Source organism: Arachis ipaensis, chromosome B1 (genome assembly GCF_059453495.1).
Source record: "Arachis ipaensis isolate K30076 ecotype BB chromosome B1, ASM5945349v1, whole genome shotgun sequence".
In the NCBI taxonomy this organism is placed as follows: Eukaryota; Viridiplantae; Streptophyta; class Magnoliopsida; order Fabales; family Fabaceae; genus Arachis; species Arachis ipaensis.
Window position 1 is genome coordinate 20,752,397 of NC_142436.1, and position 21,730 is coordinate 20,774,126.

General features: G+C 35.0%; 2 protein-coding genes across 4 annotated transcripts; one reads left to right on the forward strand and one right to left on the reverse strand.

Annotated features, from left to right (window-relative positions):
• The first annotated feature begins 238 nt into the window (after nt 1–238).
• LOC107627023 (kinesin-like protein KIN-4A) lies at nt 239–11,554 on the forward strand. Of its 3 annotated transcripts, none has more exons than XR_015902259.1 (26): nt 239–986; nt 2,344–2,490; nt 2,575–2,730; nt 2,933–3,186; nt 3,740–3,927; nt 4,072–4,196; nt 4,692–4,728; nt 5,820–5,911; nt 6,012–6,119; nt 6,203–6,316; nt 6,445–6,520; nt 6,871–6,983; nt 7,394–7,489; nt 7,780–7,893; nt 7,985–8,101; nt 8,184–8,264; nt 8,668–8,739; nt 8,927–9,020; nt 9,096–9,127; nt 9,344–9,441; nt 9,514–9,609; nt 9,694–9,915; nt 10,092–10,251; nt 10,570–10,722; nt 10,799–11,095; nt 11,230–11,554. XR_015902259.1 is itself a non-coding variant. In XM_016329904.3 (25 exons), the coding sequence occupies exons 1-25, from the start codon at nt 870–872 to the stop codon at nt 11,009–11,011; spliced, it is 3,075 nt and encodes a 1,024-aa protein (XP_016185390.1). In that variant the 5' UTR covers nt 239–869; the 3' UTR covers nt 11,012–11,554. The 3 variants fall into 3 exon arrangements, 1 of the variants encoding a protein (XP_016185390.1); XR_015902260.1 differs by having other exon boundaries at nt 10,799–11,091; XM_016329904.3 differs by having other exon boundaries at nt 10,799–11,554.
• A 188-nt stretch (nt 11,555–11,742) lies between these two features.
• LOC107627037 (Leucine-rich repeat protein kinase family protein) lies at nt 11,743–16,915 on the reverse strand. The gene is made up of 2 exons (XM_016329920.3): nt 15,091–16,915; nt 11,743–12,672 (listed from the first exon to the last, which is right to left on the reverse strand). Exons 1-2 carry the CDS (start codon nt 16,508–16,510, stop codon nt 12,143–12,145), a joined length of 1,950 nt encoding a protein of 649 aa, XP_016185406.1. The 5' UTR covers nt 16,511–16,915; the 3' UTR covers nt 11,743–12,142.
• Nucleotides 16,916–21,730: the final 4,815 nt, after the last annotated feature.

The window sequence follows — 21,730 nt, forward strand, 5'->3', positions numbered from 1 at the left end:
TTTTTAATATAATAAAAAAATTTAATTTATAATTTTAACATGTATTTTTAAAAGACATAAAATAAATAAATTTTTATTAACACATAATCATTTATTATATTTTATAACAATAATTTAAAATTTATAATTTAGGTTTTAAAAAACGTTATGATCCTTTTTTTTTACGCATTAGCATAAAGCATTCGCCATAATATTCACACCTACCAAAACATTGATGGAAATGGAGATTTTGTCCGTTGAATATTAACCGGAATAAAATGACATAAAATAAATTCGGAGGGAAAAGGGCGTGGTGGGAGAGAGAAAAGAGCGACAGAGTGAAGATAGTAGTGCACTTGTGCTTCGGAACTTGCCACGAGAAGAAGAAATTAATAATAATAATAATAATAATAATAATAATAATAATAAACAAGGAATAAGGAGAGAGAGAGAGAAAGAGAGAGAGAGCATCGGAATAGGCAATAGCGCATAGCTATTAGTCACTGCCATACAAGAAGCAAGAAGTAGTGAAGAAGAAAAAGTGTGAAACAGTTCAATGTAGTGTTAATTGTGGTGGTTGTTGTGATTGCGGTTGCTTTTTGTTTTCTGCTCCGCTACTCTTCAAACCACCGCGCTTTTCGTTCTTTCCTTCTCTCTCAATTTCTTCACTCAACAACCACTACTCTTTCTCATGCTCTCTCTCTCTCCTGCTGTTAAAAATCTATTTCCCTCTCTCTCTCTCTCTCTCTTGCAGCTGTATCGTTATCTTAAGTTCTAATCTTCCTAATTGATCACACATTGGGACTCGTTTTCCTTCCCCTGGAACCTCGATTAACCTCTAATCTCTCTCCCTAATTTTCTTTTTCTTTTAATTTTCTTTTTCTGTTTCGATGGAGACATCGGAGAATTGTTCTGTGAAAGTTGCTCTTCACATTCGTCCGCTCATTGCTGATGAACGACAGCAAGGTTGCAGAGAATGCGTTTCAGTTACGCCTGCGAAGCCTCAGGTACCTCGAAATTCGTCTCTTCACCTTCGTCAACATGATGCTTCTTTTTCTTTAACTGTTTTTTTGTGTGATTATTATTAATGTGTTTTGTCGTTTAGTGGATGCACTTCATTAATTAATGGTGCGTTCGTGAATTTTGTTTTGGTGGTGTGGAGGTTGCTTAATTATTATCATTTAGAAAAGAATATATATATTTTTTTGGGTTTTGAAAATGTAATGTTATTTGTTTATTCCTTTCTTGATTGCTTACCATGTTGAATGTGTAATTTTGCGTAAATCATTTTGTAGAGTCAAAAAGAAATGATCAAAATAATTGTTTCAAAAATTATGCTGAAGTACTGTTTGTTCATGTCATAAGTCATAACATACTTTCCTGTTGCTTTTTTTCTTTATTATTATTATTATTATTATTATTATTATTATTATTATTTATTTTTTTTCTATCCAAAAATTTTCAAAATGCTAAACTACTCCCACTCAAGCGATAATTTTTTGTTGAATTAATTTTATTAAAAAATTATCCAAAATTTTCAAATTACTTCTACATTCTACTCCTGCTATCAGCTACAACCTCAGAAACGAGATGGTGAGAGAAGAGGGGAAAGGTGAAAAATAATCGTATGTGTTCATTAATTATTAAAATTAGAATTCACACATATAAGTCTTGGTGGTGTAGAGTGTGTGGAGGCGCAGAAGGGTTGGTGTCCGTTTGTGTTTGTGAATCGTTCGTATTTGTGTGTGTTGATAGTGATGTTGATGCTATTTGTGGATAAAAATGATAGTTTAGCACCTTATAAGTTAACACTGAAGTATTACCGAGATTTATTCAATATTACATAATTACTTTATCAATTCATTAATCAATTACTTAATGACTTAATACGTTGTTGGAATTTCACCATCGCAGGTAAACTCAACGCAAGAAATTTATAGGATAATCGCTTCTTTATTTGAAGCCTAGACACCCTAATCACGTTTAGAAAATTACTCTATTATTAAGAGCAGGGAGTAAAACGATTATTGCTGTAAGTGAGAGGTCATCATCAGTCAAAATTAAAGTAAAAAAACATGTTCCCTCTAATATGGATTATTGCACATTAAGATGGACTTAAACTCCGTACGGTACTATGACATGGATTTACTACCATATTAGTTGAGTTGCAGTTTTATAGATGCATTTAATTACATTTTCATGAATGCTAGGATAAATAAAATGCCAATTGATTAAAATTTGCTTGTTTTGAAGGTTGAAACTATGGAATCATTCTATTCTGATACTGTGTCACTTCACTGTAATATCTATCAGTGACCTTGATAACCTTCACATTTTTAATGTGTATTTTTTTTGGATGATCAGGTCCAAATTGGGTCACATTTCTTTACATTTGATCATGTTTACGGAAATGGTGGGTCTCCTTTGGCTGATATGTTCGAAGAATGCATTGCCCCGTTAGTTGATGGCTTATTCCAAGGATATAATGCTACTGTACTTGCGTATGGCCAGGTGAGATCGATCTTGCATGTTATACACTCGAAGTTGGAAAAGACCATTCTATTCGTTTGTATCTGACGCACATATACTCCACAGACAGGATCTGGGAAAACATATACAATGGGAACTGGCTATAGTGACAATTGTCAGACACAGGCTGGATTAATTCCTAAGGTTATGAATGCCTTGTTCAGCAAGATTGAAACACTAAAGCATCAGACAGAATTTCAGTTGCATGTGTCCTACATTGAGGTATATTATCCATAACTTTGATAGTGTGTATTTGCACACTCTTGTCAAATATTTAACATATATAGTGATTTGTTCATTAAAATTTGAATCATTTGATTATAAACCCGCCTAAACATTTTATGAATTATGGATGATCCATGTTAAATGGATTTTCCTTGCAGCCGTTTGTTTTGAGGACTTACTTGTACAATTTATTTTACAGATTTTGAAGGAAGAGGTGAGGGACTTGTTAGATTCTATATCTAACAGTAAATTGGAATCTGCTAATGGCAATTCTGGAAAAGCAACTGTTCCTGGGAGAACACCGATACAAATTCGTGAAACCTCAAGTGGAGTCATAACACTGGCAGGATCAACTGAAGTTGCTGTGAGTACACTACAGGAGATGTCTACTTGCTTGGAGCAGGGTTCTTTAAGTAGGGCAACAGGAAGTACAAATATGAACAACCAGTCCAGGTAAATAATGTGCTCTCAGTCTAATGCCAATTGTAAAAAGATGTTAAATATGTCATTTTATGCTCGAATACATTGAAAATTTGAAACAGCTTCACATTTTTGGTGTATATGTCTGGTGATGTGTTTACATTCTGTGTACTTTTCCATGCTGACAACATCGGAATATTAGCTAATACATTCGTATTAGTTTAATTTTGAAAATTGCATTCAATTTTATGATGAAGATGAGCACGTCACGTAGTCATTCTTTATATTGAAAAATCACATGTTCTCTAGATAGGAGGGCACAATAATTTTGATAAGTTTTATGAAACACAGTATCATTTTGTTGGTACCATAGTTATCAATAATTTGGTTTGGGTGGTACTGATGTTTTTGAAGATAGTTTTTTTAAATCCTTTTTCCTAGTAGAAGTAGGCTTTGCACTTTAGCTTTTTATGGTGATTTCCATTTGATTTTAAACTCAAACAAGAAGTGATAGAAAAGCTTTATTTCTATGTTTTCCACCATAATTTTTGTTATCTAACAATTGTGGTTCCCTTTTTGTATTTAGTCGGTCACATGCCATCTTCACAATCACACTAGAACAGATGCGCAAGCTCCATTCAATTTCTCCCGACAATGACTCTTCAGACGAGGATATGGGTGAAGAATACCTTTCTGCAAAGCTCCATTTGGTAGATCTAGCTGGATCTGAGCGAGCTAAAAGAACTGGTTCTGATGGTGTTCGTTTAAAAGAAGGTTGGTTATACATGACAAGCTTGAATACCTTGGACATTTTTGTTTCAAATTTCAAAGTTCTTTGACAGCCTCAGTACTGCATTAATATAAAATGACAATGGTAAGGACTCACTAGTGATATTAACTAAATGTTTTGGTTAATAGGCATACACATCAATAAAGGTCTCCTTGCACTTGGAAATGTCATAAGCGCATTGGGAGATGAGAAAAAGCGAAAGGAGGGTATGCATGTCCCGTATCGGGATAGCAAACTCACTCGACTTTTGCAGGTTAGGCTAACATTTTTTGGTTTGACATAGTGGTTATGTCCTTGTGTGTTACCTATAGGATAGCTTTTAGACTTAATCGTCTTTGTATTTTGCTCTTTTGAGAATCATGTTTACCATAGCTTTCTTATTTTTATGCTATTATGCAATTTTTGAAAATTTGTTCTAAGGACCATCTCTCTTAACATATCTTCCTTACATATTCATAGTTTGATTTACAGGTTTAGGTCTCATATACATTCTACTTCTGGCCAATTATTGCTTTGAAAATTTTTAAAGGCATTGAACAAAAAGTTCATATAAAACTTTATGGAACCTATAAATAAACTTGATATGCGAAATCATAGATACTATTTATCAGTAGCAGCATTTTCTATATCCAAGTCTGTAAGCTTTGACTTGTAACTTTATACATAGTAATCAACATATCTATCTTTAGTTTCTTAATGTCCATCTCTTAAGAGTCTTTTGATCCAGAATTCCTCGTCCTTGTTGCAGGATTCACTTGGTGGAAACAGCAAAACTGTCATGATAGGTAATCATTGCTAAAAGTTGATTCATTAATACAACTGATGTGTGTTTAAACCCTTCTCTCTCTTCCCTTGGTTAAATCCATTGAAACTATGAAATGTTCCTTTGCTTTCCTTAGCTTCATTTTGTTTCATTTGAAGCCATCTTATTTCAGCAGGGAAAATCTTTTTCTATTAATGTATAATCTAGTTCTTAATTTCAAGTTCCTGTGTTAATAGATTTAGTGCTTGGTCTATGCGGACAGTTAATTTTAAATAATACTTGGTTGAGTTTCCCTGTTATACTACCACAATATCATAAGGGTAGAGGAAGTATTTCCATCTTCCTTTTTAATTTTTTAATGAATATTCTAACAAAACTTGCCTCCTTTGCATCCATTTATGATACTCTTATACCACAAAAGAGCAGAATTGGTCAAGTGGAAATGACGCTAGGAACACATTTATTATTTACTTTCGTGATTGAAGTAGGGGGGTGACAAAACAGCAGTTTGATTAAAAAAATACAAGATGAAAGCTGGGTTTGGAAAACTTTTACTTTTCGAAAGTAGTTTATTAAAGCTGACTTTTAAAAGATAGTTTTCCAAAACTTGTAGCATCAATTGTGTTGGGTAAAACAATTTTTAAGATTTAGAAAAACCATAACAGACATGAATATAAAGATAAATTTGAATATTTATTAATATATGAGATTATATAAGACTTTTCAATTTTAATAAGAACAAGCTAACTTTGAAAAGCACCTCCTTAGGTGCTATCAAAAGTACTCCTAAATTTTAAAATCTGCATGCACAAACATATGATCTTTTTTTATTTATCTATCACAAAATGAAGTGCTTTGAAAACTTTTATTAAACCAAGCCGAATTTTGATGTTTACATGTCTATCACTGTCATTCTTATAATCAGATAAAAGTGTTTTTACCTTTTGACTTTATGATTAATTAAAGATATCTTTCTTCTTTTATACATAGTTTCTACATACTGCATCATGTGTATATTATTGCCTCCTGGAGATATTATTATAATATTGTTTTCCTGATCATAATTCCAATTTTACCTGCTTTTTAATAACGAAAGGATTCTCCTTTTCCCAGCTTGCATTAGTCCTGCCGACATCAATGCTGAGGAAAGTCTCAATACTCTCAAATATGCAAATCGTGCTCGCAATATTCAAAATAAGCCTATTGTAAGATTCTTGGTTCTTTGTTACTTTAAGTTCATGTACAATCCAGCCGTTGAGAACCAGATCAAGTTTCTTCTGTTACAATATTTGTTGTTAATTTCAGGCTAATCGAGATTTGATATCCAATGAGATGCAGCAAATGCGTCAACAGTTAAAGTACTTGCAGGCTGAACTTTGTGCTCGGGGAGGAACTCCAGCTGATGAAGTGCGGGTATATATCATCATAAACTTTACATTTGAATTACCGTAAGATAAGTGGAGCCTAATATATAGCTTGATGCTCCTGCTCTACAGGTTCTCAAGGAAAGGATTGTGTGGCTTGAGGCGACTAATGAGGGCCTCTCTCATGAACTTCATGAATATCGCAGTAGATGTGCTTTTGTAGACAAATGTGAAATTGATGAACCAGTATGTAAATGGGAAAAAATTTAAATTTTCTGTTACTTTTGCTTGTATTTATTAAGTCAATGTCATTAAAACAACCAGATGATCATAACGGACATTTATTTTTATTTCTTTTCCCCTTAATTTCTCAGGATGGTCATATTTATCTTGAAAGACACTTTCAGAGCTCTGTTTCATCTGATCATCCCATGATTGAAAGTATATCTGGTACACGTTTTTTTATCTGTGTATTCTGAGCCATATGTTAATTTCATAATTTTAAGAAATGAGATTGGAATTCAGAATCTTGCAGAGAGGGATAGGATCAATGACTCATGGCCCTGCATCCTTCTTTCAGAAGAATATAGAAGTATTTTTTTCCTTGTCCTAGTAAATAGTCTCTACATAAGTGTATAGTCAGGGACTAGAGTCTATGCATCTCTCTTATGAAAATAAGCAGTACTTTGATACTGTGTTGTTATATTATGTAACCAAGGCTGAGTAATTTCCGACTCTGTCCATCTTGGATTGTCCAGAGAAGCTATTATTTATGTTTTCTATTTCCCTACTTTTATCAGGTGACGATTCAGGTGAAAGTGATGAAGCAGTAAAGGAATTGGAGCATGCACTTTTGCAGAATACCATGGATAAAGAGATGAATGAGTTAAATAAGCGCTTAGAGCAGAAAGAGGTTTCATTTCTGAAATTTGTTCTTAGATTTTATGGATGTTCTTAAATGCTTCTTAACTTAGGATCTAATTACCATATATCTCAGAAATTTTTCTTTCAAATCTGATGGCAGAGATGTGAACATGCAATTATGTAGATCTTCTTGTCAGCGTGGTTTTTCTCTTATCCACAACCTTAATGGCTTTTGCCGAGCTCTTAGAATGCCTTTGAAAGGTTATATTAGGTGTCAGCTGAGTAACTTTCATCAAAACAATATTGGAAGGCTAAAAACAAAAAACAAGTGATATTGGAATGTGCTAATTGTTTTTCTTAATTGGTCCTTATGCTAATATCTTGGGGTCTCAAACAGTAAATCGGTAAGTGTTCCATTTTATGGTGTTTTAATTTCCATACATTTTTACTTCTTTGCAGTCTGAGATGAAGCGCATTGGAATTGATACTGAAGCACTCAAAGAGCACTTTGGGAAAAAAATTATGGAGCTTGAAGAGGAAAAAAGAAAAGTGCAGGTTTGGACATAGTTAGGTTTAAATACTTTTGAGATAGCACACAAACGAAAGGTTTTTTCTGGTTTGTTTTATTTTTTGTCTACATTTTTTGTGTAACTTGTTTTTAAAATTTTGTAAAAAAAGCAGTCGTGAAAATAAGAAATGAAGACAGTAAACAGTATTTTTGTCATGTTTATGTTTTTCTTTTCACAATTATGAAAACAGAAAACATAAGAATGAAAACAAGGAATCAAACAAATCCTAAGTGTTTATTTTTCTCTTGTTTACTGATTCTGGAATGATAATGATAGCAAGAGAGGGACCATTTGTTGCATGAGGTAGAGAATCTTTCAGCTAATATTGATGGACTAGCACAGAAATCTCAAGATGTTCGTGGCCAAAAATTGAAAGCACTGGAAGCACAGGTAATATCTCGATATTATTTTCATGGTAATTGTCCTTTTCCAATGTTAAATAGTTTCTGAGTTATTTATATATTAAAATCTTGAACATCAGATTTTAGACCTCAAGAAGAAACAAGAAAACCAGGTGCAGCTACTAAAGCAAAAGGAGAAGAGCGAAGAAACTGCAAAAAAATTGCAAGCTGAAATACAGTACATCAAGGCTCAAAAGGCACTTGTGTTTAATTTTTCGAGCTACTTAATTATTGAAATTTTTTACTTTGTACCTGATATTGGATTTATGAAAACTGTAGGTCCAATTGCAGCATAAAATGAAGCAAGAGGCAGAACAATTTCGACAATGGAAGGCTTCTCGAGAAAAGGAGTTACTTCAGGTGATTTGCTTCTATAAATATGTAATCAATATTCTGTTTTCTTGTTTCAAAAATGCAGTGGAACTTTTAGGCCTTATAATAATTAGTGCTTAATTGTGCACAATATACAAAGTCCATGTCTTTCTGAAGGAACATAGCATGCGATAATTTTGTTGAATGCTCTTTGGTAATTGTTAAGTCCTACATTGTTTAGGGATATGGTAATGATAGCCTTTATAAATGTTTGGGCATCTCTCCTTGCAGTAGTCTTGGGGTTGAGTTTGGTCAGTTCAATGATAAATAGTAATGTTTTTTGAGTTTTATCTCATTATTTTCTCAAAATATATCATGTTTCCTATTAAAGAGAAATATGCATGCTGGTCTCATCCACTGTAATTTTGATCTCCAATCTAATTTTAAACAGTTGAAAAAGGAGGGGAGAAGGAATGAGTATGAAAGACATAAACTTGAGGCTCTAAACCAGCGCCAAAAAAAGGTAAGATATAAAATTTAGTGTTTTCCATGTTCTTTTGTTGCCAACATAATAGGGGCATTATTTCCTACTGTGTTGAGTTCCCTGCATGGAAAGTCCCGAATGGGGCCTCGAAGACGGGATAATACATGCGGGATGGGGATGGGGAAAAAGATTTTAGATCACTGTTCACTCATTTTCTTGTTCTCAGGTGCTTCATAGGAAGACAGAGGAAGCAACAATAGCCACAAAAAGGCTAAAGGAATTATTGGAAGCCCGCAAATCTTCTCCACGTGAAAACTCTGGTAGAACTTGACAGGGAATTATTTCTCTTTTTTACTTTATATACTATTTTCCTAACTATTTGCTGCCTCTTTCAGCTTATTCAAATGGACACCTTCAACCTGGGCTGGTAATGATCAATTCTTAGCCTATGCAGTACTGCTTAAAAAGCAACTAAGCTTGTTATGCTTTTCGTTGCTGGTCTGCTTCTGTTCTACTTCTGATATCTTTACCTACACATCAAAATTGTGATGTTTAAATACACATCTTTCATATTGGCTTTTTTGGTATTAAATACTTTGCGCAAATCCTTTCTAAAAATTTTTAACATAATTTGTATTCCTAGGTTAATGAGAAATCCCTCCAAAAATGGCTTGATCAGGAGCTTGAGGTCGTGGTACATGTGCATGAAGTTCGTGCTGAATTCGAAAAGCAAAAGCAGGTGTAAGTGACCACAATTGTTTTCTCCTTTTCTCCCCAAGCATACAATATAATATTGATTGAAACCTTTTTCAGCCAAGCTGCATTGGAGGAAGAGTTGGCTACACTGAAACAAGTCCATCAGTTCTCGGATTGCCAGAGTATCCCTACAGGACAGAACAAATATTCCAGGTAGAAATATTTTCTTGCATGTGTATTAAGGCACATTGGGGACATTTTGGAGTATATAACAATTTATTTTCCTCCATTTGTTAGATTATTATCCATGCCACCGGATGTAAAAGTCTCAAGAATAGCTTCTCTTGAGAATATGCTGGGCATGTCTTCGGCTGCTTTGAAAGCCATGGCTTTACAACTTACAGAGGCTGAAGCAAGGGAACGTGCATTAAGTAACCGTGGACGTTGGAACCAGTTACGCTCAATGGGAGATGCTAAGAATGTGCTTCAGTACTTATTCAATGCTACAGCAGAAGCAAGGTGCTTTTAGAATGAATCAGTTTAAGCTTTTGTAGATTGTCACCCAGTTGACTAGGGAGTAAAGACAATAATTCACTAAGATGCACTTCTATTTTTATTTATTTTATTTTCTTTATTGTCAATGTTTAGAGGATTGTTACCCAGTTTAAGCTTTTGTAGTCTATTTCCATTAACAGGTGTCAATTGTGGGAAAAGAATATAGAACTTCAGGACTTGAAAGAGCAAATAAACGAACTAGCAAGGCTACAGAAAGAAAGTGAAACACAGAGAAAAGAACTTCTAAAGGAGCAAACACTTAAGGAAGAAGCTGTTTCTGTCGCCTTGAACACATCAATGGTGAGATTTTCTATTCTATCAGCAATTAGTGAGCTTTATGTGGCAAATATTTTAACTCCTACAGCATACAGATGTAGATTATCAGTACATTTGAAATAGATTAGAGCAAGATGGTTAAGTTCTGTAGGATAAAGTACGTCTAATGACCCAGATGATTTTGAAATGATAAACAATATTTTAAAACTTTGAAACCTTTATTTAGCCATCACTAAACTGCTTATCTAATCATAGTTTCTTAACCAAATATGAGTACTTGAATCTTATAAACTTAGTTTTCATTAATTTAAAATATATTAAGTATTTGATTGAAACCAACAGGAAAACTCTCGGTCCTTGAAACACCTTGCGGATGAATTGAGTGGCCCATTGTCTCCCATGTCACTTCCCGCAACAAAGCAACTTAAATTCACCCCTGGAGTTGTTAATGGGTCAGTTACAGAGTCAGCTACTATTATGGACAATGGAAGAAAGGTACCCCACTATATGCTTTGTTTGTACACCAATTGTGTCATGTTTCGGTTAAAAGCAATAATGGTTTTCTATTCAGATGATACCCATTGCGGAGTTGTCAGCAAGGAGGCTAGCAGCTGTTGGGCAAGCTGGAAAACTTTGGAGGTGGAAGAGAAGTCATCATCAATGGCTGATACAGTTTAAATGGAAATGGCAGAAACCGTGGAAACTTTCAGAATGGATCAAACACAGCGACGAAACAATCATGAGGTCAAGGCCTCGAGCACAGGCCTTGATCAATGCTATGTGAGTTCGAGCTCATAAGGACATCATTGTAACTCCAGTGCTTGCTCTCTGTTTCAACATGGCTTGGCTAAAGCTCAGATAGTTGTAGGTAATCCACAAACAGTTTTTAACATCCTAGACAACATAGTGCTCCGATAAACATGTTGCATTTTCTTTCCATAACTACCTAGAGGAGTGTGCCACTTGAATTCTTTAGCACTGAAATTGTTCTCCAACTTGCAGTGTGTATACAGGCAATAAGTAAATTGGAAAAGCTTGCTGAGAGTTTGGCTGTTGGAAAAGGCTGTGTTATGGTCATTTGTGTATGTTGTAATTTTGTAACGACACATGTAGGCGTACGCTGACATTTAATAATATCATAGGAAAAATCAGTTTTAGTTTTAGATAGTTAAAACCAAAATGGTCCTCCTTTTGCATGTACTACAAAAGATATTGCAAGATTTTTTGTACAGATAAACTAGTCCCCAAAATTACTCATATTATGATGTTAGCTAATAATCTTTCATTCTTGATGCTTTTTATGAATTTATCAAGCTCTGTTGCAGTATTTGGTCGTTTATTGTGTCAAACATGTTTGTGAATGCTTAGTTCGGTATCCTTTTTATTTTTTGTATATTGGCGAAAATGTAAAGAAAAAATATTAATATTTCTCTTCTAATAATTACTTCCAATAAAAAATATTACTCAAGAAAAATAGCAAAAAGGAAAAAAAAAAAAATTATGGCAAACAAGTACTGGAAACCCTTTTTCTTTTCTTCTTCAAACATCCATGTTAAAATAAGAAACACCGAAACCAGCTCAAAAATTGAATAAGCTAACACATCTATATAAATTATTTGTCAAAGTATCATTAACACCATACCAGCCACTGCAGACAGTAAAATTGTGATATATCCCACGATTCCGCATTTTTACTGGGTAGTCTGTCGATATTACGGTGAAAGATGAGTGTCTAATCCATAAACTTGCCTTCAAAATCACTCTTATACGTTCCATTCATTCTTGCCAAGAAGAGTTGACACTTGACACAGTACTTCCATTGTAATGCTGTGTGATTTGTTCTCAGCAAACAATCAAGCCAGACTTAAAAGACCCAAACTATAATGAAAAGCGTTTAAGTTGCGTGTCCTTAGCTTCATGTTGCGCTCTCCTTTATTTCCTGTATCATCTTCAAGACTTGCCACATTGCCGGTCTCTGCTCTGGTGAGGTAGCACTGCAAATACTGGCAACCTCTGTGAGCATTTCGAGCCGGTTGTCTTCGCTATCATCGTCGTCCCTCATTGCTCTAACCCAGTCTTGCAAATCCGTTGGCACAAGCACAGGGTGTTGAGAGGGGTGTTTACCGGTCAAAAGCTCCAGCAGAAGCACGCCGAAAGAATAGACATCAGACTTGGAAGATGCTCTGCGGCTAGACTGGCGGACTTCTGGTGCTTTATAGGCTGTGGAATCGGCATCTTCAGCGACCGAAGAATCTGCCAGAAAGGACAAGCCGTAGTCTGTAATGCACGCTTCAAAGTCTGCTCCAAGAAGGACATTCGAGGATTTTAGGTTGCCATGAATTAAGGATGAAGCTTGATGTACATAAGCAAGTCCATGAACTACATCTTCTGCTATTTTCAAGCATGATGTCCAATGGAGGGGCTTTGCCCTTGCTGATCTTGAGCCTGGAATAATACAGCAGCTACCTTAGTTAAGAAAATATCCTAGGACATTAAACGGGCAATCACATTGTTTTCCATTCATCTTATAAGTTGATATCAACTTCTAGTTACAAAATAAGTGATTCCAAATAATTCAGAAGTGATTCCAGTATCGTAGCAAGGACCATAAAGGATGTGCTAGAGAAGGTCGAAGTTTCCAATTGTCTGCACTCGTTTTTCCTTTACCCTATTCTTGTTTAAAACTGGTTACCAAATAATGAAAACTACCTAGTGTAAAGTAAAAGTTCTGCCAGAACTAGTGTCAAATAACAATCTTTGTTAACTGTATAATATTTTTTTTTTTGTCAGAGTTGACTTTTTATTTTCTTTATCCTTTATTCCCTCTAATTTAGTAGCATTGCTGATAAGAGAATATGCAGACACAGAAAGAATTTATTGATCTCAACGGGGAAACAAGCATGGGTATGAAATAGTACCCATGACTTAGAAACCCTAAACTGTTTAATAGAACAGTTTAATAAGAAGTTCAATAGAACAATGAGTCAATTAAATGAAGCATGGTAGGTAGTCAAGAAGCCCGTAACATAAGGTCAAATCAGACACTTAAACCTAAAATGGTCCTACTGCAGTCGCAGAAACAGGTAACAACCTTAATAGTCCAACTCCGTGATGTCGGCATTGGAATTGATGAGATAAGTGCTACAGTGGTACCACACTCAATCCCAGACTTAGAAACCACACAAAAACAAACAAACAATGCTCGTTAATGTTTACCGAACGCAATACCAAACTATTTTTTCATAGGCTACAAAAATACCAAACTTACCACACTACTATTAACCATTGTCTTCACGCTACCACAATACCACAGGTCAAATTTTACACCTTATAAGAATAAGTTGTATTATATTATATATCTGTATATATGATTTATTATTTTATAACACATCAGATTAGCTTTAATAATTGAGTTAATTACATAACTATTATAAGACATACTTTAAAAAAAAAAAAAAAAAGAATTCATCTAACTCCAAGTTGGGTCCATCAAAATTTCACTAAGAACAAACTCTAATGTTAGAGAAATGTTCCCATAACCTATCATTCAAACACTTTTGAATATAGGAGACTTTTTATATTTTTTTTATGAAATAAAAAAGTTTTATTCTTAGTCACTTATCTTATGTGTTATTATATCTTCTCTTTTTCTTAACTATTTTGTAGCAATCAATTAATGTGAAGGAATAATCATTCTTCCATCATGATGTATATAAAAATTTCTATAAGAATATGAGAATAACTTTCAATTACAATTGAATTTAGTCAAATATTAGCTATAGGCATAATAATACAACTATGATATATGGAATATTAAAAACTAATTACCTATATAAAAATACAGAATAACTATTCATTAATAATATATTTAAATTAGATTTATATTTATAATCAAAATAGAAATAAACATACAAAATATGTAAAATTTTTATTATTTTGGTGGTTAGAAAAAAATATAGATATACAAAAAAAGATTGTACCCAGATTTATGAATAATTTTGTGTTCATGAAATAGTCTTTAGCATAATATTTAATGCCAATAAGTGTCGTATTTTTACATTAAAATTACGAAAGAGTAACTATGAAATCCCTTTTATTTTTCTCCCTCTCTCTTCTCTTAATGGGGAAAGATGTAAGTAAGAATGCCAATAAATTCAACTTAATTACCTAGGTGTATTAAAAATGACAGTGATTCACAAACAGATGAAGTGATTTCTGTGAATGGATAGAGGAGTTAGTTATTCTGAGGGAAGTGTGCAGAAATGATAATATTACCAAACCTCCAAATTTCAACACTGGACCCTACAACTTGCGTGGACCATGTCCATGAGTGTAAGTATCTTCATCAAAACTTACCACCCAAAAATTCCACCGCCAGCTAGCTACCCCACCCAATACCCAATTAGCCACAGAAAGCATCAACCACAAACAATGCAACAACCTAAATGCAAATAAAACAAAACAAAACAAAACAACCAAGGAAAACCAAAAGAGAAACCTTACCGTGCATTTGAATATTGACAGAGAAGTTCAAAGACAGTAATTTCAAGAGAAAATAAAAAAATTCAACAAACATTTAGTGAATTTTCTCTTCTATCTCATTTTAAAAAAGAGTTAAAAATTGCATTCGAGAATTTTGTTTACCCTAATTAAAAAAAAAAATCGACTCCATATTTATTATTTTTTAAAAATATTTAATAAACCAAAAACAATCATAACTTATTAATTATTATAATAATTAATAAATATTAAATAAAATAAATTTTGCCTGATTCTAGCATTACTTTTTACTTTTTTTTGTCTTAATTTCTGTACTCCATATATATATATAAGCTAACTGGTTTGAACAATAATTAAGCTTACCATGAACAAGATTGAAAAGGCTTCCATTTGGCTGATAATCATAGATGACAAGCCTCTCGCCCTTGGACTGAAAATAAGCCCTCACCGGAACCAAATTCGGGTGCCGAAGAGCACCAACCATCTCCATGTGCCTCTCAAACACCTCTCCGCTCATCGCTGCCGTCTTCCCGGCGTCCATTCTCTTAACTGTCAGGATCAGCCGCGAATCAAGAACCGCCTTGTAGGTGGTCCCCACGCTCCCCCTCCCAAGAAGCTCTGCCGACGCCCTCATCAGCTGCTCCAGCGTGTACGGCTGCACTTCACCGTAGCAGAATATCAACTTCCCACTCTTATGCGCCCTCTCTATCTCCTCTATCCTCTTCACCTTCATCATTGAAAGGACGTCGTTTTCGTTTTCCCTTTCCCTCACCAACTGCGCAGGGTTATTTCTTCCTGTTTCAACCTCCAACGCCGTCGTTTTCTCCGTCTCAAATTTTTCCCCGAGCATTCCCCCTTGCTTGTTTCTATTCTTCTTCCTCGCCACCGCAACCACGGCAAGCCCTGCGCCGACGAGAACCGCGGCCGCGACGGAGATTCCGAGAACCAATCCACTGCTCTTGTGCTTCCTTTCCTTGATCGGCGAATGAACCACCACGATCCCCTGCTCGCTCTGCCCTAGCGGCGCGGCGGAGGACGTGGCAGCAGAAGAGCCACCGCCACCGAAGAATCTAGAATGCCGATCGCATGGCTTGTGGATAATCTCTCCGCAGAGGTCATTGTTTCCTGAAAACGACGGTGCATCGAACTTCGCGAGCGTGGGCGTAACAGGCACGGGACCGGTAAGGTTGTTATTCGAAACATCAAGCGTTTCAAGAAACGACAAATTCAGAGCAGGGAGAGTGCCGTTAAAGTAGTTAGAATCCAGCCGGAGGGAGATTAACCGGTCGAGCGAGTTGAGCCGAACCGGAATCGGACCGGCAAGCTCGTTATGCGCGAGTGAGAGAGTAACTAACCGATGAAGCGTGAGAACCGAGCGCGGGAACGTTCCGGAAAATCGGTTACGGTCGAGGAAGAGGGACTTGAGGTTTTTAAGAGGGGAGAGGTCAGGGATGGTGCCGGAGAGTGAGTTGTTACGGAGGCTGAGGACGCGGAGCTGGTCGAGGCGGGCGAGTGTGTCGGCGGCGAAGGTGCCCCTGAGAGAGAAGCCTTGGACGACGAAGCGAACCACTCTGCCTTGTGCGCACTTCACTCCTTGCCACTCGCAGTAGTCGTAGCGCTCGTTTAAGGCGTACAGTAGCCTGTTGTCGAGGTCTGCTTTTGACTTGAAGGAAAGCAGTGAAACGGCGTCGGATGGTAGCATTGTGTTTACTTCCGTTGAGGGACTGGCATCGGCGGTTAGCACCAAAATGAGGAGGAGCAAGAGTGAGTGGAGGTAATGCATTGTTTAGTCGTAATGTAATGTAATGTGTGCGCGTGACTGTGTGAGAGAGATTTGATTCTAGTGTCAGTGGGTTGGGTGGTGGTTTGTTTTGGATTGTTTGGTTTTTTTGGTGGGGGGAATCTGTGACATGCTTTGGAACGGAGAAAAGAAAAAGAAAGAGAGAGAAGCGGAGTATGAAGTGAAGGGAAGAGAAGTGGGTAGTGGGTAGTGGGTAGTGACTAGGGAGGAGTGAGTAGAGAGGGAGTGTGATTTTTGATTGGATGGAGGCGGAAGAGAAGTGCGGAGCAGCTGGACCTGAACTCTCCACTCACGTGAAAGTGGAGCGAGAGATTGATTATTGCTGTGGCAATTTGCCATGTGGATACTTTGCTTATTCGCATGTTTATGAAATTATTTTATTTGGTCACAAAAGTGTGCGGTTATTTAACTGTGTTAAATTTCTTTTTTTTTTTGGTCAAGTGGATTGGACAGCCTCCAATCCTAGGCATTAACCCCATGTTTTACACACCCACACAACACACTCACACACACTACATGGGTACTATGGGTTCTTGCAACATCCAGCCTCAGCTGGGATTTGAACCCGGGTGCAGCTTGATGAGAGGCGTAAAAATCCTCCATCTGTGCCAAGCCTCAGCTGCAACTGTGTTAAATTTCTAAGCAGTGTGTAGTGTGTTCAGACCTAGGAGTATTATTGGTTAAAAGAAAAAAAAGACCACTACTGTAATGTATTAAATAATTAAACTTTTTCAAGATTTAAAATAAATTTTTGCTTTTGTAATTTCTTAAGACAATAAGACCTAAGAGTTAAGAGTTAAGACATTTGTTTATGTAGTAGTAGTGTGCAAAACAGCAAAAGAGAAAAAAAAATGCTTTTCAGAATTTCAGACAACTATTAAATTGTCTAGTAGCTTTTACTTACAAGCAATTATGTGTAAGTTTTATTTTTATATTCTTTTCTTGACTTTAAAAATTCCACGCATGATTCATTTCACATAAATAAATAAAGCCCATCATTCATATAAAAACAGTAAAAATAACTTTTTTTAAATTATTTATTTGATCACAGTTAAAAAAACATGTTCTAAGAAATATGAGTTAATGATAAAAACGTAAACTATGAATAAAATTAAATTTATAAATAAATTAAAAAATTTAAGAAAATAAATAATTAAATTATCTAAACTAATAGTTTAAAATTAATAATTTTAATTAATATTAATTCAAATGATACTGAATTTTTTAAATTAATACAAAATATTTTTTTCAAAAATATAGATATTTAAAAATAAAAAAAGAATTATTAAAATATTATAAAAATTATAAATGAAAATTTAATTTGTAAAAAAAGAATTTTTAAAGAAAGAATTTTTGCCTTGTGGTTTGATATATTTGTGAGCCCTAGTGTTAATTTTAGTAATTTGTATGGATATAGCTTGAATTATTGTTGATTGGAGTTGAATTGAAGAATTGGTGCACTTGGAATTGAGAATTTTGGCTGAAACTTGTTGATTTTGGTGGCTAAGCTTGAAGGCTTGTGATGAGGAGATTATTTTGGTGATTTTGTGCTTGTGTGGAAATCGGCCAAGGTATGGTTTCAATTTTTTTTATTAAATAATATGTAATGTTATGGGCAACTTAGGGTAGTGGACCTTAAGATATGATTGAATTGAATGAATTGCAGAAATTGGTTAATTATTGTTGAGTTTGTTGTGGTGATATGAAGTTGATGATGATTATTGATGTTGAGAATGATTGATGATGATTTTGATCTTGAAGATGATTGATGGTGAGTATTAATGTTGATGATAAATGATGAGGATTATGAGTTTAAATAATGATATATTGATGAATAATGAATGGGATAGATTGGAATGGTGTAAATGTGGTATAATTGAGAGTTGGATTGATAATTGTTGAAATTAGTGTATAATGAGTTGATGAGGTGAGAATAGAATGGTTTAGGTGTTTAAATACTTGAGAAATGATGGAGGTTTGTTTTGGCATTGAATTTGATGTCGTTGGTTTGATTGTGGTTTGAGTGTTTAGGAAACTAGAGGATTTTACAAGTTTTGGTAAAAATCTATTTTTGACGAATTTCAGCAAGCCATAACTTGGCTTCTGAACTCCCAAATTTAATGAAACTTATTTTGAATGAAAATTAGGTTCGTAAAGTTTATGCCGTTCAAAGAACGAGTGAAAAATGATTTTTAACAAAAAAGTTATGCACGTTTGAAGTTTTGTATAAAAAACTAAATTCTGCAGCAAAACAACTTTTTATGAAAAATTGGAGGCATGTGTACGTGGAACAGGCATGCATACGTGAGGATGAGACTCTGCCCAACACTCATGCGTGTACGACATTGGGATGCGTACGCGAAAATGCCAATTTTACACCCATGCGTATGCGACCATTGGCGTGCGTACGCGAGAACCCGTTTCTGTTTCAAGCGTTCACGTACACAGACGTAGCTCGCGTACGCGACATTGTTGTTTTGAAGCTCATTCGTACGCGGGAACGGTCATGCATATGCATGACCCCTGTTTTGCTGAAAATGTAATTTTTTGTGTTTTTAATCACTTCTCTAACTTTCTTAACCTCTGTAATTGCTTTAGGATCCCCTAGCTAGTAATTAGACTTTGGGATAAGGGAGAATACCATGAGTGAATTTAATTAGATATTTTCTATTTTAAGATTAGAGACAATGACTTAGACTTGGGAAGTTTTGTGGATAGAATAACTTGAGTGGATTGGCGGAGTGTTGAGTTGATGATGAATTGAGAAAAATGAATGATTGAGGTTGTTGAACATGATGAGAATGACAGAGATCACTAAGACTGAGTAATATACTACTGATGTGCTATGATTGCTAAGTCGCTATGTGCTTGGCAAGGACGGTGGTTAATCTTGCTAGTCGAGGTTGCGGCGCCGGTGGTTAATCCCGCTTACGTTTAGATGTGAGGTTTGAGACAGAGTATCCCGCTCGCATCCTTTCGAGTCATAAGAGTGTGCTGGGCACTATATCCCTAGATAGTGTGTCGGGCACTATATCCATGGAGCGCTAATTATATTCGTGACCGAAAGGCAACATCCCAAAGGGATGTGTCGGGTTGGCAGTTGAACCGACAAGTGATACCACGGCCAATAGGACAGGCATTCATCATATTCACTCTTATGTGTTTGTTTTCTTTGTTTACTTGCATTGTGCCAACTTGTATAACATGTTTAATTGCTAATTGAACTACCTGCTGTATATGTATATTACTTGTGTTTTACTTGCTTGCACTATTTGTGTTTTCTACTGGGATTGAGGAGGTTCGGTAGGCGGTGGCGATGTGATCGCATGAAGGATAGGTTGGCGAAGGCTGTGGAACAGCGGTGATATGTTAATTTAGAAAATTCTTAAGATTAGATTACCAATTATGGATTTTTATAAAAATGTTTCTAAGTTTGAATCTTATGCATGTGGGAAGTTCTAGGATTGCCTCTGACTTTTCGGAACCTTATATCTTATCTATTGGACACTGTTACCATATTGAGAATCCTCAGTTCTCATACCATATGTTGTTGTTTTTCAGATGCAGGTCGCAACCCACCTCAGTGAGTTTGCGAATGGTGACAAAGCGGAGAATGGCTCGCTTTTGTCTTTTGTTTATTTTGCTGTAGTTATTCTCTCACTTTTGATTATTGTACTTGTTGCCTTAGAGACTTAAACTTTGAAAGATAAGATGTATCCGTTTTAACTTTCAAAACTCAGTTGTATCTATTTTAACTAGTCGGCCTAAACTCCGCAAGCTGTGACTAGGTTTCTTTTGTACACACACATATATATATATATATATATATATAGACACCTTGTTTATCTTGTATCTATAATCTCTTTTTCTTACCTTTACACTTTAGTTATCGTATGGGAACGCTACGCGCTTCTGTATCTCTGTTTTCTGCATCTTTGATCTTTATTCCTTCATCGGGCTTTTAGTTTTAATATTTCTTGACTATATACTATTGTATGGAGCTTTAGAACTGTCGTGACGCTTTGTCGTCCTTTGCTTTACGGCTAGAGGTAAAGTTTAGGATGATAGAGTGGTATATCTTTCTACCACTATCAACGCCTTCCACCATTCTATTTTTTTCTCTTTCGGTTGCTATGACTTTTTTTTTAATTTTTTTGTTACATAACAACTAAAGAATAATAATTTGTTTTTCATTCAAATAGACACATAGTTATCAGAACAGAACCGATAATTAACCCGCTCATACGACTGGGTCATTGGGTTACTAGTTCAACCCGATGGGTCACTGATCTACCCAGTTGACCCAGTCATAATTAAATAAAAATATAAAATTATAAAAATAAAATAAAAAATTAAAGGCATATTTTCAAAAAATATATTAATGGTAATTAAATATCAATTCTTAGATATAATTTATGGTGCAAAAACAGATAATAAATTAGTTACTAGTACAAAATACTTTTTTAATTTATCAATATCAATATATCAATACGTTTGTATATTATGTGTTTCTACTTGTTTGGTATCCATGTCAATCCATACTTAAAAGGATTAAAAAAATAAAAATTCATTCATACTTTATTATATATTTAATTTTTGTCACATATATTATCAAGAGGCAAAATGGCACAGCGGCAAGGGAGCAGGATTGCATGTTTGCCAACTCGTGTTCGAAAGCGGCGTGCACGTGCATCATGGATCCGTGCAGGTTTAGTGCGGACCGGCCGATTTTCAACGGGTTTAATCACTGTTGACCAATTCAATTACTTGTTCAGTTTAATTCGCTTACAAATCGATCAGACTATCGGTTTATCAGTTTTCCAATCGAAACGACTGATTCGATCCAGTTCTGATAACAATGAATAAACATATATAAATTAAAAAATAAAAAAGAAACTAAAGTTACATTTTTACTATTTGTATAATTATTCCTAAATAAGTAAAAAATTATTTTAAATAAAAAATAATATATGTTAAGTCATATATATGTTTCGCTATAGAATTATTCTCCACGTCCAAGCAATTTTAACATTCAACTTCTTTTTCTTTTCTTCTTCTTATTATTTTCTTTATTATTTTTTACTTTCGTTACCATCGTCACCAACAGCACCACCACCTCCTCGTCCTTCTCCTTCTCTTTCTTCTTTTCTCATTGGGATTTCTTTTTCTCCTTCCTTTTCATCATTTTCCTCCATCATCATC